Source organism: Solea senegalensis, linkage group LG2, assembly GCF_019176455.1.
Source record: "Solea senegalensis isolate Sse05_10M linkage group LG2, IFAPA_SoseM_1, whole genome shotgun sequence".
Lineage (NCBI taxonomy): Eukaryota > Metazoa > Chordata > Actinopteri > Pleuronectiformes > Soleidae > Solea > Solea senegalensis.
In genome coordinates this window covers 10,157,727-10,174,709 of record NC_058022.1, presented here as the reverse complement: position 1 = coordinate 10,174,709, position 16,983 = coordinate 10,157,727, and the positions used below count along the sequence as shown (strand labels likewise).

The window sequence follows — 16,983 nt, the reverse complement described above, 5'->3', positions numbered from 1 at the left end:
CTTTATCACCCATTAATATCATAAAAACCTAAAAGAAAAGGGAAAATATACAACTCTGTGGTTTGAATATGTGAGTTTTGCTGCCAAAAGTTCCATTAAAGTGCAGGTAAATCAGCCAAGAGCCCGAGAGCACAAATTCAGTGACACCTTATGTTTATATCAATATAAGTGGAAAGAATCCAGCATCTAAATAATTGTGAGGTTCTTTTTTATCATCATCGCAGGGACTTGAGGAAACATTTGACTCAAATTTCGCTCACGCTCATCCATTTAGACCGATATTCTTGACCTTCCAACGCCATTTTGTGCATGCACAATGCATTTTCTTCAAAATAAGCACCAGTGACAACCGTGAACTCTCTTTAGCCTTAAAAGAAGAAAAATTGAAGAATGAAAGCAAAAATCTCAGTTTTTTGCTTTAAACCTTTCCTAAGGGTTAATTGTTAAGGAAAAAAAGCTTCTTTTTTTTTTGCTTTCCAACTGAAAAATAGGACTAAATAATCGTACCATCAAACCCATTTGCATTATAAAGCAAACCCTCATATTTTTTTTGCCATGCCAATTCTGGCACAACTGTTATTTCTTATTCAAACAGCTCCGGTTCAGATTTCATTCACGGATTTCTTTCAGTGACTACACATATTCAGTGAATTCAAACCATCTGAATAGGTCCTGCCATTACAGACATGTGGGAATACAAGCCGCACAATAAGTATGTGATGAATTTCAAATAAGAAAGGCAAATACATTTGTGTCTACATTATATGCGTATACATCCTGATATCCTGACTCAGTTGCACATTGATATCTCAGCATCGTCATACACAATTCACCACACTGGAGGGTAAAATGGGATGTTCCAGGAACCATGAAAGCATGAAAGGAGACCTTGACTTGAAAGAAGGTTGATATCAGAAGTTTGTTTGACAGTAGCATCAATGACAAAATTGCTCAACTGGCAGATGTAACGTGGCAAATTTGAACTAAAGTGAAGAAGTTTGAACGAAAACAAATGTGGCCCGAAAGCCGTCATGCAAGTGGCTTTGTGAATTTCAGTGAAATGTTTTTCTCTCAGCGTGAACCGCAGTAATCAATAAAATGTTAACATGAATACAGGAAAGCATTTTGAAATACACTTACCGAGAGGTGAACCCACACATGTGCCTCCATTAAGGCAGTAGTCTGTACAGTGGTTAACTTCACAGCGCTCCCCTGAAAAGTCAGGCCAGCAGTAGCACCTCCAGTCTCCCTTCTCATTGGCTAAGCAGCGGCCTCCATTCTCGCAGGGTGGGCGGCACAGTTCACCTTCAACACAGCAGAGCTCGAGTTACTTACTGTGTTCTAGAGCGGTGGTTCTCAGACTTTTTAAACCGAGTACCACCTGAGAAAATATTGAGCTCTGAAAGTAACTTCTCGTTATAGCCAACGTTAAAATACAGTCATGTAAAATAGGCCGAGCAAAGTCGGGACTTTTCACAGGAGGCAGATTTACATCATTTACTCTCTCATCGTCCTCTTTCTCACATATCTTTCAGGTTTCATTTTTTATATGCACTCTGGTCACACACCCCGGTATATACAGTAAAACAGTGTTTTGTGATTTTCCACCAAGTACCACAATGAGGACGCTCACGTACCACTGGTGGTACACATGCCACAGTTTGAGAACCATGGCTTTATCGCAAAGCGGCCGTGCCGCTAATGACACGCCGTTGTGGGTGTATGTAAGTGGATGAATATGAACAAGAACTTGGAGAACCTGACGTGCACCTTTAGTTTTACAAGAAAAAAGCTTTGAATTGAGACCTTCTTTTTTTATATATACCACTGACATTCTGACATGTCTTAATAAGAAAAGCACAGTTTCACTGATGGGATTTATCACGGTTCTGCAGAGAGAGATGACTGTGTGATAAAAGGCCAGCATGTAAAACACAAAGACCTGCTTTTAAATGTCAAAAAGCCCAACATAAAAAGGGGCCTCTTCGTCCTCACTCTCGCAGTGCTTACACATATTTGCATGTTTCCTGTTTAAATGAATCGACTGGCATATGCAGAGGACCCTATACAGTAGCACTGAATGGGCCTCACAGCTGCAAACGCAGCATGACATCTTCAGTGTTAAGCGAAGAGGAAGCTGAGAGTGATATGTCTGAGAGAGAGGATAATGACGAGGACATTTCTGGAGTGAGAGGATATATGTTTGAACTGACGCGTGATGTCGAGGTGCTACTGTGGAAAGAGAGAGACCAGAGAAACGCAGGCTCATCTCCGTGATGGAATCTTCACACTAGCCCTTCTAAATCGAATTCTAGTTAGTTTGCGCAGAAAGTCCGGTTGGTTTGGGGAGATGTGAGTAAAACTCTGATCTGCTTAAAACGTAGGTCTCGGTTTGCTTCAACTGAACCAAATGGAGGAAGCGGATTGCAACCCAGAGTATTGTGGGTAAAGTAGTAGATAGTAGTAGATAGTAATTCTGGTGGTGAATGGTAGGTTGGGTTGGAGTGGGTCGGTGCACTGAAAGACATCAACAAAAACTCAAAGCACAAGGAGGGCATAGTAGCCTCCAATAGGGAAAATGGATTTAAAAGTGCTCTTTTGATATTATAAGCAACATTTCAAGCAACAAATACATGACTAAAGTACTTAAATATGCTGACTTTTGAAGACAATCATTCAAGGCTGATGTGCTGTTTTGAGTGTCTCTTGTGATTTTTTTTTTTTAACCCCTTTTATTTAGCTACTGCATAATAAAGAGACTACAGAGAGCTACTTAGCTGTGGCATGTAGCTGTAAGAGTTGGCCTACCTGAGATGTTGACATCACTACAGGTACCGTTGACCAGCAGCTTTCCCTCTGGACAAGTACACGTGGCGCCCGTTGGGTTGAGCAGACACATGAAATCACAAGACATTCTGAGGCATGGATTTGATGCTGCGGAGGAAGAAGGAAGGACTAATGAAAATACAGACAAGGAGAATAATACGTCAGTAATTACAAACAAAATAAACGTGTTTATGAAAAGTGTGTTTGTCTCATCCACCCGAGTGAAGCTGTCTGTTTTGAATGGTATTATTTTCCTCAAGTGCAGAGAAACTTTGCGAGTCTCTCGTCTGAATAATCAGAGACGGTGGGGATTTGTCCCTGCTCATTGTTTATTTGAACAGCATCACCTTAAAGTGGTGTTTTGATTGAATCCAATAACACGGCAAGATGGTGGAGTGACTTCTGTGATTGTACTGTGTTTTTGCAGAAACATGCATACAGCCAGATAAGGATCTCACTGCACTGTGGACAGCTTTCAGATGATTGCGATGGACAGGATTATATCACATATTTATGTCCACCCCCTCAGTTAACCCGGCATACAAGAGTATCTTTCTTTTTAAATAAGATATAACAATATAGGGTCGCACCGTTGCCTCAAAACAAGGCAGGTTCTGAGCTTAAAACTTGGTTCTGCTGGGGAATCTATGTGAAGTTTGCATGTTCTCCTGCGTGGGTGTTCTCCTGCTCGCTTTCACAGTCCAGAGACACGCAGGTCAGATTAATTGGCAACTCTAAATTGCCTGTAGGTGTGAATGTGAGCATAAATAGTTGTTTGTCTCCATGTGTCAGCCCCGTGATGGACTGCAGGCCTGTGCAGTGTGTGCCTCGCCTCTTGCCCAGAGTGAGCTGGGAAAAGCTCCAGCCCCCATGACCCTCAAAAGGATAAGCTGTATATCTGATGGATCGGCAGAATAGGATATAATTATGTCTTCCTACTCTCTCACTTATTCATGGTTACAGTTTTGGTTCAGATTTCTAATACATGACATGGTGATGAAAGATGGAGGAGGAATGGATCTAAATGGTTGTTTGTCATGTCACATTTGCAGCACGTGCATCTGCCTTCTACACACTACACACTACCTGGCCGTTCCTAATAAGTTTCTGGGGAACAGAACAGCTGCAACTGAGAGACTGGTGAATACTGAGATATCTGACACTCTATCACCATTTAAACTATCCATGCACTATATTAAACAGTTGAACTTTGTGCTACGACAAGAGGGAAGTGAAAAACACAAGTACTGACTTGCTGTCTAAGGATTCACTTTGTGAACTGATCAATCAGAATGTTTGTATGTATTATCTAATAATTACGTATTATTTTAGTTAATTAAAAGTGTCATCATTGCTGTGATTGCGCGACAGTTTGTGCTGACGGACAAAATTCCAACGGTTTCTGAAAGCTGAGAGGTTGCACGTCAAATCCACCGCGTGGTTTTTACAGTAATTTCACTCGCGTTGTTTCAGGAATTCAGCCGCTGTTCAAATTTCAGATTTAACACGCAAAATCTAGTGTGTTTCTTAAAATAAAACGTTTTATTTTTCCTCATTTTAAACTGTTAATACAGTACTTTAACATGTAGTGAATTGTAATTAACTGCCAGATATTGAAAGTTATTCTGGAAAAATGGGCAAAAGCCCTCAGTTACAGTACATTTTCTAGCCCTTTTATGGTTGAAAATGTACTGTACAGGGATAACCCAGACAGACATTTTGAGGTTTGAGGCTTAGGTGTTAAAGGGTGAATATTAATTTAATTTCCCTCATTAAATGAGTGTTATTTGTTAAGAAATAGCATAATAGCAAATGGCAAATTTGCAAATGGGCTTGACGAAAGAAAAAGTTTGTGTGTGCTGTGTTTCTTAAAGTTTTTTTAAAAAGTTTTTATCACCAAAGAACTGCTGTCCTTCAACATCCAGACAGAAATTCACAAAGCAGATTTAAGGAGACTACCTTACTCCTACCTAATTTCCAAGTACGTTACTGTTGGCTTTTAACAACTCCTCTTGAAATGAACCTTGTACAGGTGCCTTTTTATATGTATATATATATATATATATATATATATATATATATATATATATATACATATACATATATATACACACACAGTTATATACAGTAGACCCTGTAAGCCAACCCTCTCTGTCTTAACCTCAGCAACAATGCAAATATGAATAAGTAATAATAGAGAAGGGCTCTTTATTATTACTTATTCTTTTGACAATGGAGAAGCTTTCAGGACAATATTATGTGAGTCTAATATGTGCTTACTTGCAGGACAATATTGGAATTGTGCTTTGCCTTGTATGTTTGTCCATGAGAGCCCTTATGTGGTGTAACATTTATTTTCACCTCCTCTTTGGTCACGCATAATATGTATATGTCATTGGTGATGGAAGAAAGAGACAGAGAACGATGAGAAAAAAGTGACAGATGCTAAAATACAACAACAACAAAAACCTTAATTCTAAGAAAAACATAAAGTAAAACGATAGCGAATACTCCTCAAAAACTGAAATGTGAAATAAAAGAATACAAAAAACTGTGTATTTCATCTCTGTTACTGCTCAAAAGATGCATATTCATTGGCAAGCACCTGCGACTTAATGCTAACTACTAAAAGGGATTATGAAGACAATTTACCATCTTGTTGTTTGTACCGATGGGAGATTAAAACATTTGTGGGTTTCTCCACCCCCAAACTGAGGAATTCCACAGACTGCTTGCCATACTTGTGGATCTTGAACACCTCATGTTTTAGTCCGGTACCATAGATGTAGTCTTCAAATAGATCGATCCTGTATGGTTGAGAGATCCCTGCGGTTCCAAGCAAAGCAAAGAAAGCAGATAACATCACTCTAACACATTTAGCCGATGTGGGATAATTAAAGAATTTACTTTTTTTCTTTTAACTGCCAGAGAGAGAGAGAGGAAAAACATGGTACGGGGGCAGATTGATCAGAACTTGCATTGCTCAGAAGTTTATCCTTCCGAGACAAACTAGTGGTGTAGTTGTTACAAAAAAGTTGAGTCAACTAAAGTGCAGCACTAATAGTGTACTTAGAAGTTGTGCTTTGTCTATCAGTCGACATTACCGTGTCTGTCACTGATTGTCACCAGAGGGTCTGAGCCATCCAATCTCATGCTCCCTATGTGTGAGAGCTCAGGATCAGCCCAGTACAAACGTTGGTTGAAATAATCAATGGCCAGGCCTGTGGGAGAATAAAGAAAGGAGATTTATTTACTAGACAAATTACACAGGGATCACCGTGGACTCTCTCGACACCTCCAGACCTTTATATTCATTTTTTTCTTTTTTGAACATTTACATTCAGTGTGCTCCTGTCAAATAAGCTTTATCAAATCTGCCGTTTTGTTGTGCGGCGCACGTTTGTGACGGCAGAGTTTAGGTACAATTTTCAAGTGGTGACTCACTTTTACCTTCTCCCAAATGCGTGACTGCGGTGATTGAGCACCTGGCTGCAGCATTTAAATAAGCTGCCGTTTTTCATCATTGATGAGTTTTGCTTTCCAAGACCAAGACAGAGGCATGGGTGCTCTGAATTAAAGAAGACCAAAGCAGCACTTAAAATAAATAAATAAATAAATAAATAAATAAGGAACTGCTAAGTGTCTCCCCACAGACATGCCAGCACGTTTTCGAGTGGCTGTTAATTATTCCTTTTACACCATTTTATACTTTATATCTTTAGTACCCCAGTAAATCTTTTTTTTTCCATAAGAGCTACATAATTAGGGAAATGTGCACCATGATGGCACTGACTGTACAATATGCACAATTTACAATGCATATGTGGTACACTATGTTACCAACCACAGTAGGAGTTCATGGGTATTAACCCTTAGTGCTCACGTGGCACAGATCTGTGCTTGGTAAATTGTAGTGGGTATAATGCACAACTCCTTATATGGACATCCTGGGTGTGTGTGTTAATAGGTCACAAGTGTCTTTCTATGTGTTATTGGTGATATAAATGAGCAATAATTGTGCAGAAGTCACAAAATAGCATTTTTTCTTATATTATTGTTAAAAAAAACAAAAAAAAACTGCTTTGAACTGTGACGTATTTCCAAACTTCACACATTTGGATTTTAAACATTCTGAGTACTCTGAGCCTCTGTATATACTCTGTTTATATAAAAGCAGCCGAAATGGTCTGTGTTGTCAGGGTTAACAGGAAAAACCATGCAGCAAAAATAGTCAAAACACCTTAATCTGATTAAATAAGGTAAAGTAACATCCCCTGTGTACCTATGATAGATAGATAAATGATAGAAAAATGTCATTGCTACATCGTAGCTTCAATTTATTTCCCCTATTGAACTGACACAACCATAAGGCAAATAAGTAATTTAAATATATGGCGGACATTTAAATTGTTAAGTTTAAGTTTTGCAAACACAGTTTATTACTGCTTAACTGAGAAGCACTTAAAGTCTGCAACAGAAGAACATTCAAAGGGTCATGTTGACAAAGTTTATATGCAATGTTGATGCATTGAATTGAATTGTGTTACTTGTGGTGTTTTACTCTGTAACCTTCACTTCTTCGACGACTTCAACTCATGAATGTGAAACACAGAATGCAGACAACAAAGGTTTCACTTTTTCAATTTTGTGTGCGAAAGTGCAATCAATGCTCTGCGGTTTTAATGGCAATTTAATAGTGATCTTTAAAAGAAATATCTACCAGTGGGTCTCCTGAGATTTTTGTCCAGAAGAACCCTCCGCAAGGATCCGTCCATCGCTGATTCCTCAATATGAGAGTGATCGCCGATTACACTCCAGTACATCATCCTGCAGTGAACAAAGACAAATACTGTACCCAAATATTGAACTCTCTGTAATACTACAACAGAGTATATCACCTGAAATAAGCCTGCATATAACAGTTGCTGTAACAGTAATAATAGTGTCAGTAATAGTGACATTACCACACTGAAGAACACTGAGGTTGATTGTTTTTACTTATAAGAATTTACTTTCAGACATGCCTAACAAACACACATATTGTCTGTGTTGTTGGGAGGCACCTGTGATGGAGCTGGTCTGAGTGAACATTGAGTCACAACAGGCAACATCAGTAATTAAACCACCTCCATTATCACCGTGGAATATATGGATTACTCCAGTAATCCATATAGTTAATTAATAATGTTCTCAGTATGGGCTTAAGTGAGTTAAGCAAACATGACGTTGTTTACATTTCTTCAATTACACCGTTTTATTGTGGAACATGACAATGGTCCTTATCTCAATATTTATGCTATCTATGTTATCTATGTTATGCTATTCATCTGTTATATCACAGATACACAGTATCTTAATGACCACCGGTGCACTGCTTCACACTGACGAATGAAATGCTTTAATTATAGAAGGAAAAGCAAATGAGTTTCATAAATCATTCATGTTGACATTTGACTTGATAGTCAATTATTAGCGTCCAGCCCGATTCCCAGGGTAAAGTAGGAAAAATAGTAACAACGAGCGAAATTTTGATCGTGCCTGCTTCTTGGTGCCAATGTTGTCAGGTGCAGGATTGAGCTGGTAAGAAAGTATGAGTGGAGCAACATTTGGGTGGATTTGAATTTGTAAAAACAGGTGTATATTACAGTTTTAAAAACTGAAAATGAAAACAACTATAGCAATGTTTTTATGTAAAAATGTCTCTGTAGGTTGGAAATTGTTGGCAGGAGAATAGTTTGTTTAGAGATTTTTGTGATTATTTTCATGGACCTCAGCACGAGTGTGCCTCTCTAGCAGGGGTGTCGCACCTGTGGGGGATGTGGGTGTTTTAACACCCACACTTTTCCCGGTGAGAGGGTTCAACACCCACACCTTTTCTGCAGTTTTTCCGCTGTTTTGCACAAACACCTTACGACAGTCGCTCTGTTACTCTGGCCGCTCTGTGTCTGCGCTCGAAGCGGCTGCCTACTCTCCCCCTCCCTCTCCTGTTGTTGCCACAAACATGACACCAGCTATGAGTGTGACCAGCTAATGATTGGTCTGTTGTGCCTTAAGTCCCGCCTCTCTCGGTGTGTTAAATTTATCGTTCAGCTCGTGCTGAGGAGGCGGGAACTAGCTAGGTTCATAGTTCACACACACTATAGAGTTTTGACTTATTTTCTGTTACTGTCAGTCACTTTTGGACATATGGAAGCCCGAAGTTGTCAATATTGATAATAAAAAAAGACATTATTTAATTATCATATCAACAATCTGTGTTAAATATCTATGAAATAATTGAGAAAATTGTTCTAACCCAATTTGGCATTCACATTCACAGATACAATTTTTATTTTATTAGTCATGTGTGTTCCAATTTTTTTAAGTCCATTTTTATTTCCTGTTAGTTTGTAGCTGTGTTTATTATTTTATACTGAGTGTGTTTTTATACTTTTCGAGTAGCACTCATTTAAATGGGAAGCTTTTTATATCTTGTAGTTTATACCTTTTGTACCCTTCTGTCATTGTATTCATCGTTTTTATTGTTTGGTCAAAAAATATATGTGAAAACATGTGAAGCCAACGTTATTAGGATGACAAAAGTTAATGAGTTTGTATAAATGAAGAATTAAGATTAAGATTCTCAATTTGAAGCCATGGTGACCCCAAACGCTTAGAAAAGACATAGCACATTGCCCAAACAGGACATGTATGTTAAAAAATAGTGAGCAGCAAGAGAGAAAAGTACACAACTCACCCTTTAGCGGGGTTGACGGCAATTGCGTATGGTTCTCCCGCAATGTCGGTAATCAAGCGGGTGCAATTTGGTCCCTTGAGCTGGCCCACATTTATGGAATATCGTAATTTAGTCCAGTGGGCTGTGTAATAGCTGAACCAGTGCATCCGAGAGTGATCAGTCCAATAAATGTTGCCTGTGATCCAGTCAGCAGAAATATCTCTTGGGCGCCGGAAGTCTGAACACTGCAACCAAACATAACCATAATGTCAGCTTCTCGACGAAAATGCAGATATTCATTTGAGTAATGGTGTAAGACAAACCAGCGAAACAGTGAGAAACAATTTCACATGTAAATTAACAACTTAATACATTGCCTTAAACTGACAACTGACGCTGCAAATGAACTGTTTTCTGTTTAGAGGATGTATGACCAGATTTTTCATTTTGACGCATAATAAACAAACAAAACTGCAGCTTTCATTCATGCTTTCACACACAGTGAGGATCGTAAATTACAAAATGCAACAGCGTGATGTTTAAAAGCCACAGATCAAATATACTTACAATGTTTCTGACATTTGCTTTAGTTTGTGTCCTGTCGAGAGCGTCTTTGTAAAAAATCCCCCCAGGGTTAAACTGGGTGGCCCAGATAAATTTCTGGTGGTGGAACAGAGAGTCCATTCCAATAATGCGGGCATTGTCCTCGATATGGGTGAGCAGTTTGTGACCGTGGCTCTGGTTAAATGGATATACAAAACTTCGGATTTCAGTGTCATTTGCCAGGTAGAGCAGTCGATCCTCTGGACCTGCTCAGCGATTAATCCATTTTATAAAAAGAGAGAGAACACAAAGGGAAAAATGGGCTAAATAAGGTTTAAGGACAGCACACACAAACACACAATGACATGTATTCAGTATGCATGAATTACACTTTCATATTCAACTTCAGAATCCTACCTTTGGCTATGCAGTTTCCATTGATTTCTTTGTAATTCCTGTCACATGAGCATTTGAATGATCCTTTAGTGTTTGTGCAGTAATGAGGGCAGGTGTCAAACTGCAGACATTCATTTATCTCTGGAAACAAAGACAAGGGTTTTTAAACAAATTTTTTTTTTTTATCCTTTTAAAATACATAGAATCATTATCCATATACCATAAATGTTATGTGTTTGGTCACGGACATTGGACAAAATAGATAGTTGCCAACCACCAGCAGGTGTCATGGACACATGTTCAATTAAAACATTTAATTATTGATGTTTACAATCTTGTCCTGGGTTTTAAAGTATTACATTTCTCTTACCATAGAAGCTATAATGTTCATTAACTGGGAAAACAAGAGCTAAATAAAAAGCAGAAATAATTTTCAGATCCATTGTATCAAATTTCAAATCAAAGTGTATTTCCTGTGACCAGACATACTCCATATTTTACGTTCGTATCATGTGGCAAAGAGAGATTAGCCTACAGCTCCTGTCCAGAGGTTTTTCAGGTGAGACTGGCAAGTTTCATTGCTGTGTTCAACGGCTTTATTTTGACATGCTTGACATAAAGTCACATTTAAAAAGAAAATAGATAAAAACACATCACTGGCCACATTTCCTGGTAAAAAAACAGGTCATACTATTGCAAAAGGCACTCCACTAAAGTCAATAAAGTCAATTTCGTCTTCTTAAGTGGAGTCACAGTTGTGATTCATTTTATATTGCATTTTTAGTAGTGATATAAAGTAGTAATAATGTAAGTAATTGTGCAGAAGTCACAAAATAGACAGTTTTTCTTTTGTTTTTGTTCATCAAGACGAGCCAAAGAAACTCTGAACTGTGACATATTTCTAATTTTCACAAATTAGATCCTATTTTTAACATTTTGAGTACTTTTTGCTCAGGTGTGTTTATACAGTTGGTGAACTGATTATTGTTTTTCTCTTTTGTTTACACTCTATATTGCACATTCTTATACCCTCTGTAAATACTGTATGTTTAACATATAAACAGGGGAAAATCATAAACATGATCATAGATTACCTTCACACTGGCCTGTGTTTTGGTTCCTTTTAAAGCCAGACTTGCAATGACATACGGCGTTACCATACGTCTGGTTGCAAATGGCATCTTCCCCACATGGATTGGTTTTCTTTCCACACACATCTCCACTCGAAACTACAAATAAAGACAGGAATTATATCAGGCACACAGACACACACACACATGCACACCAGCCCTCTGGATCCGATACACCTGCTGTGCTCTTCTTTTGATGTTCAAAAGCCAAAAGGACAACATCATCACCATCTTTCAGACCTCAAACATGTGCATACATGACTATTAAAACATCACATGTAAACTGTGGAGATTGTTATGCTCTCCACTGACATCGTGGTAACACGCCACACTTTTCATCTCTTCCGAACGCCGCCTTTGATCTGCTTATTCAAATTAGCCGGCGCTGCACTTACAGGTCTTGCAATCTTGCTCGTCTGAGCCACCGTCTCCGCAGTCGCTGAAGAGGTCGCACTGCAGCTGGATTGGGACGCAGCGCTGGTTGCTGCAGGTGAACTCTGTCTTCCCACATGGCCGAGGTCTTCCAGCCACCACCTCTGCTTTGCACACAGCGTCAGTTGAAAAAAGAGAGAGGGAAAAAAAAGAACTCATACCTTAACAACATTTTAAAATTGTAGCAGCTGTGATTAGTGGTAGAGGAGGTTGTCTTTCAACTCGAGGTGAGTGGGTTCAATCCCCTACCCCTGGGCAAGATATTTAACCCCAAGATGCTCCTGAGGGCTATGCTAGCAGCATGTGAATGTGTACGATAGATGTGTGATTAAATAAAAATCGCTGCACATAAATGCCCTGCATAAATGTGTGAATGGAAAACATTAAGTGTAAACACAATACATACCATTTATTACAGCATACCATTGGGGACGCCCAACAATATTTTCAGGGACCGGTATAGAAACAACTGAAACAAAGTGTGTATAAATACAACTCACCTTCCCGATGATTTAGTGGTTTAGTGTAGCCTATTGCTACATATTATGCAGAGCAGAGCGGACTTGGTGCGCGAGAATCATCTGTAGCGATAAGCCCATATTTTAAGTAGGAATCCGGATAATATCGATTAAATGCAGCTTTCTTTTTCTTGGAGGTCAAATGCTCCTCTTCTTCTTCTTCTTCTGTCTCCTCCTTGGGTCTTTTTCCCTTTCCAAAGAAGCTCTCCAAAGATGTTTGTTTTTCACTGATTTTTGCTAGCTTGTAAGCTAAATTTTTGTGTTTTTTCAAAATAAAAGATCTTTCAGACTCTGATAATAAATAAATCTGTGGCCTGGTAGTTGGGGACTTCTGCAGTAAATTACTTATTAAGCCATCTGCATGGGGAGAGACCCCAGAGAACCGTCTTAACATTAACACAAGTAAAAACAATGAAGTGTTTGACATACAAAACCAGCACAACAGAGGGAAGGAAGGAAAGGAACAAAATGATGGAGAGGAAGATGAAGGGGGAAAAATGAGATTACACCAAGACTGAAGAGATGGATGGAGGAAAGGAGCATACAATGGTGAAAAGTAATGGAGTGAGGTAAGAGATGGATAGGTGGAATAATGGAATAAGAGAGGGAAATGAATGGAGGATAGATGGAATGAAAGAGTGAAAGATGAGGGAAGTGATTTGTCCCTTTCTTCTCTGTCTGCTGTGTGTGATTGTTCACAGTATGTGTAAAGGGAACATGACGGGACACTATATGCCTTAGGAATGGTGACCCTAAGAGAAAATTACCAAAACTTCTTCCGCTCTTGGGCCCACTATCCGCGAAAAAAAAGATTAAATCCCCCTTTTTACACACACCTCATTAATTTTGAAGACACTTTCCCTGAACATTGTTCACATATTACATAGTGATGCTTAACTGCACATGTAGTTGATGTAAAAAAAAAAGAGAGAAAGTCACTCTTTCATTTAACTATTAAACTTAAAGACATTACATTACAGGACTTTGTTATCGGGCAAAACTAACAGTGGTCATGGGTTGCCAGGTTCTACCCCATTTAATGTAGCAGGCTTAGACGATGTATCTACCTCCTATAGATGTACCTTTGTGGGTCAAGGACAAGCATAAAAGTGTGATTCTCAAATAATAGAACTAGACTCGATAGCAGTTTTTTTTTTTCTTTTGCACATGAGTGCATTTTGTGCTCACCACACTCTTCTTCATCCGAGTTGTCACCACAGTCATCCACCTTGTTGCAGACTTGGTCCATGCGCAGACACACGTGATCATTTCTGCAACGGAATTGCCTGGTGGGAGGGCAGGGTAGTTTTGCTGTGAATGAAAACACACACAAAAAAACTAAAGGCCGCGTCTAAGAAGACAGCTGCTTTAAATCTAGCATGAACTGACAATGAACTATTCAGTCTTGGATGATAACAACGTAGTCCAAGGAAAACCCTGAGAGAGCACAATATCAACCCACCACACATGTCCATGTCTTCATCAGAGTTATCTCCACAATCATCCTTGCCGTCACACACCCATGTGTGGAGTTTGCACAAAGTGTTGTTGCAAATGAATTCATCAGCTCGGCAGAAGAAAGCACCTGCGATTACACACATGCAGACTTTTAGACGCAGAAGATATGATACAAAGCCTGTGTGCACGATTAGGTTCTCTGATATATTTTTACCTACAGATCGTGGCAGCTACAGATTTTTCGAGGCATGTTTTTCCTTTATTTAATTTCAAATACCTCATTCTCATCATCATCAATCAATCCTCTACTTCTTTAATCAATGGTTAAAGAGGTAAGGGATGGTATGGTAATATAATATTATTGCACAGTCTTATATTTTAAATTAAATGCTCTGAAATGGCTGTCAATTATATTTGAAATGGTGTTAACTTTTATCTTTGCTTCTATCGAGGGTGAATTGCTATAGTTATGTTTTGTATTGAAAATAGATTTTCTTTCCATCCGTCTGTCCTTCCGTCCTCCAATATCATTTTGCCTGCAAGTCCACACTCAAACGCACCCTGATTGCAGTTCTCCTCATCACTGTGGTCCATGCAGTCCAGCACGTCATCGCAGCGCCAGCGTCGGGGGATACAGTGAGCACGATTCAGGCACAGAAATTCATCTTCTCTGCACTCCTTCACACAGCCAATCTGTCAACAAACACTCATTGTCAACAATCAAAACTGGTGACGGTTAGCCGTGATTTCACGCGCAATCAAAGAAACTTTAAGTACACGCTACATTGTCAGATAAGCAGCGCCTCACTATTGAAACACTATCCCTTTTTGGAAAATACTATACGTGGAAACATAGAACAAAACACAGAAATAAAAAGAGGGGGTAAAAAAGACAACAACCAGGAACATACATACACAGGTTAAAGCATTATCGGAATTTGATTAAGGAAACTGCAGGGAAAAACAGCAGCGTATTGGTTAGTCTCACAAGCAGGTGATGCATAGCATTGCCCTGATGGATGCAGACCAAATTCACCTGCTAAGTTGTGCTCGATGAGCTTAACTGAGCACATCTTAGGAGGCGGGCATGCCGAAACTTCTCAACTTAAAATGCTTCTTTGAGTCGTGTGAGGCTACACTGACCTCATCTGAGCCATCCAGACAGTTGTCATGTCCATCACACCGCAGGGTGGCTGACACGCACCCTCCACTGGCACACACATACTCGTTCACAGAACACGAAGGGATTACTGGAGAAGGGCAAAGTAAGTCAGTCAGTGACATTTCCTCCTTATTTGTCAGTCACACAGAAATCGCTCAAGTGAGACTCTTCAGTTTTTGACCCTTGTGGACGCCACACTGGTGTAATGTAAAAATAAAATGTGGCTAAACATGAAATTATGTCTATTTTGCCCAAAAGGTTTATAATGTGAAGTGTTCGCCGCTGAGACAATAAGGTGCTTTTACAGTACTTCACAATCAGTAATCAACAATGAAACTCAATAGAGCAATTAAGCAGAGCTTAGGCCATTTTACTGTTCCACAAAATTACCCCATATTGAATTGCAGAACATTTTCAATGTCTGCAATTAGCATGGATGTACATGGACCAGACTCAAGTCATTTCCGATAATCAGCCCCGTTATTGTACCATTTTTTTATCCTACAAGTCAAATAAATGGATGGGTTGACCACTTTCAAAACCAATTTCTACTGCGATTATATGTATGATGATAACAACCAGCGCTTAACATATAATGGATTCATGTCCATGCAATATAGGTTTCTCTCTTTTGAATTTCAATGACAGAGTTGATCCAGGAACATTTGCATATTTGTCCTTTGGCTCTGACTCTGTTTAGGATAGCAATTACTGCCCCTGTTAAGCTGAATATTTACTGACGCATAATACATACTGTACCTTTCCAAGCTATCGACCTTTTCATTCACTTTTAGTGAAAAAAAAATAAAAACGATGCAAAAATGTCTGAATTGAAAGACCTTCACACTCCAAACTGGAATGGACATATTTTAATTATATGCTTCTCCAAACCAGTCCAGGTGCAAGAAATAAAGTCACTTCCTTACAATGGTTATGGTGTTCAACAATGGCCAGAAAAGAAACATTATCACCACATCATGCTATTTCATATTAGCTTTGTTACAGTCAGCTTATGAACCGTTGAGGGATAAAAAATGAGTTTTGGGAGTTCAAAGTAATCATTGTGTCAAATTATTAGAAATTGCCTCAAGGTGTTTCTAATTTATGCTGCAGTCAAATTTTCATTTGAGTTTAAACTTTAATAAGTCACCATACTTTTTATTTGTTGGACATTTTTTTTTAACCTATTTTGAACGTTCTAAAACTGCCACTTTCATCCATCAGCCGACTACACCGCTTTCTCCCTCGCGGACATGGAATGTGCTGCAAAACATAATTTCACTAGAAACACCTTTTTAAACACCTTCAAATGTGTTTTATGGAGTGCTGTGAAAGAAACATGTTGTTTTACACAGCCTTTTTGAGGGGTCCGGATTAAGGATCGTGTTGATATGGCTTGTATACTTCCGCACTTTACTTTATTATATCTCTCTCTTTTTTTTACTCTCCTTTAACTACTTCCCTTTAGCTTTTATATTCTGCTGTGAGTCTAACATCTGAAATTGTTTTCTCTATGTAACTATCTTGACCAGGACTCCCTGGAAGAAGAGATCTTGTATCTCAAAAGCACCTTCCAGGCTAAATAAAGGATAAAAGATAATATGCTGACCCTTTGCTGTGACATTATAGCCATGTGCATCTTGTATGCTTAACCCTTAGTGCTCACGCTGCCACCCTCGGTAAATTGCCGTGGGAATAATACACAATTCCTTATATGGACATCCTGGGGAATGTGTGTTTATAGGTCACAAAACATGTTTTTCGTCTTCTCATGTGTTGTTGAGTCAAATTTTATATCGCATA

The 16,983-nt window shown here is 38.9% G+C and overlaps 1 protein-coding gene across 1 annotated transcript in view; it reads right to left on the bottom strand.

Annotated features, from left to right (window-relative positions):
- Nucleotides 1–16,983, bottom strand: part of lrp1bb (low density lipoprotein receptor-related protein 1Bb) — a 231,062-nt gene that overhangs the window by 15,697 nt on the left and 198,382 nt on the right. The window contains exons 69-82 of the mRNA XM_044016058.1: nucleotides 15,162–15,268; nucleotides 14,579–14,711; nucleotides 14,023–14,145; nucleotides 13,749–13,871; nucleotides 12,006–12,146; nucleotides 11,575–11,709; nucleotides 10,502–10,621; nucleotides 10,109–10,350; nucleotides 9,563–9,786; nucleotides 7,547–7,653; nucleotides 5,931–6,047; nucleotides 5,479–5,652; nucleotides 2,809–2,934; nucleotides 1,141–1,305 (exon numbers count right to left, since the gene is read on the bottom strand). Of these exons, the coding sequence (XP_043871993.1) occupies nucleotides 1,141–1,305; nucleotides 2,809–2,934; nucleotides 5,479–5,652; nucleotides 5,931–6,047; nucleotides 7,547–7,653; nucleotides 9,563–9,786; nucleotides 10,109–10,350; nucleotides 10,502–10,621; nucleotides 11,575–11,709; nucleotides 12,006–12,146; nucleotides 13,749–13,871; nucleotides 14,023–14,145; nucleotides 14,579–14,711; nucleotides 15,162–15,268 (2,037 nt within the window). The remainder of the gene's footprint in view (nucleotides 1–1,140; nucleotides 1,306–2,808; nucleotides 2,935–5,478; nucleotides 5,653–5,930; nucleotides 6,048–7,546; nucleotides 7,654–9,562; nucleotides 9,787–10,108; nucleotides 10,351–10,501; nucleotides 10,622–11,574; nucleotides 11,710–12,005; nucleotides 12,147–13,748; nucleotides 13,872–14,022; nucleotides 14,146–14,578; nucleotides 14,712–15,161; nucleotides 15,269–16,983) is intronic.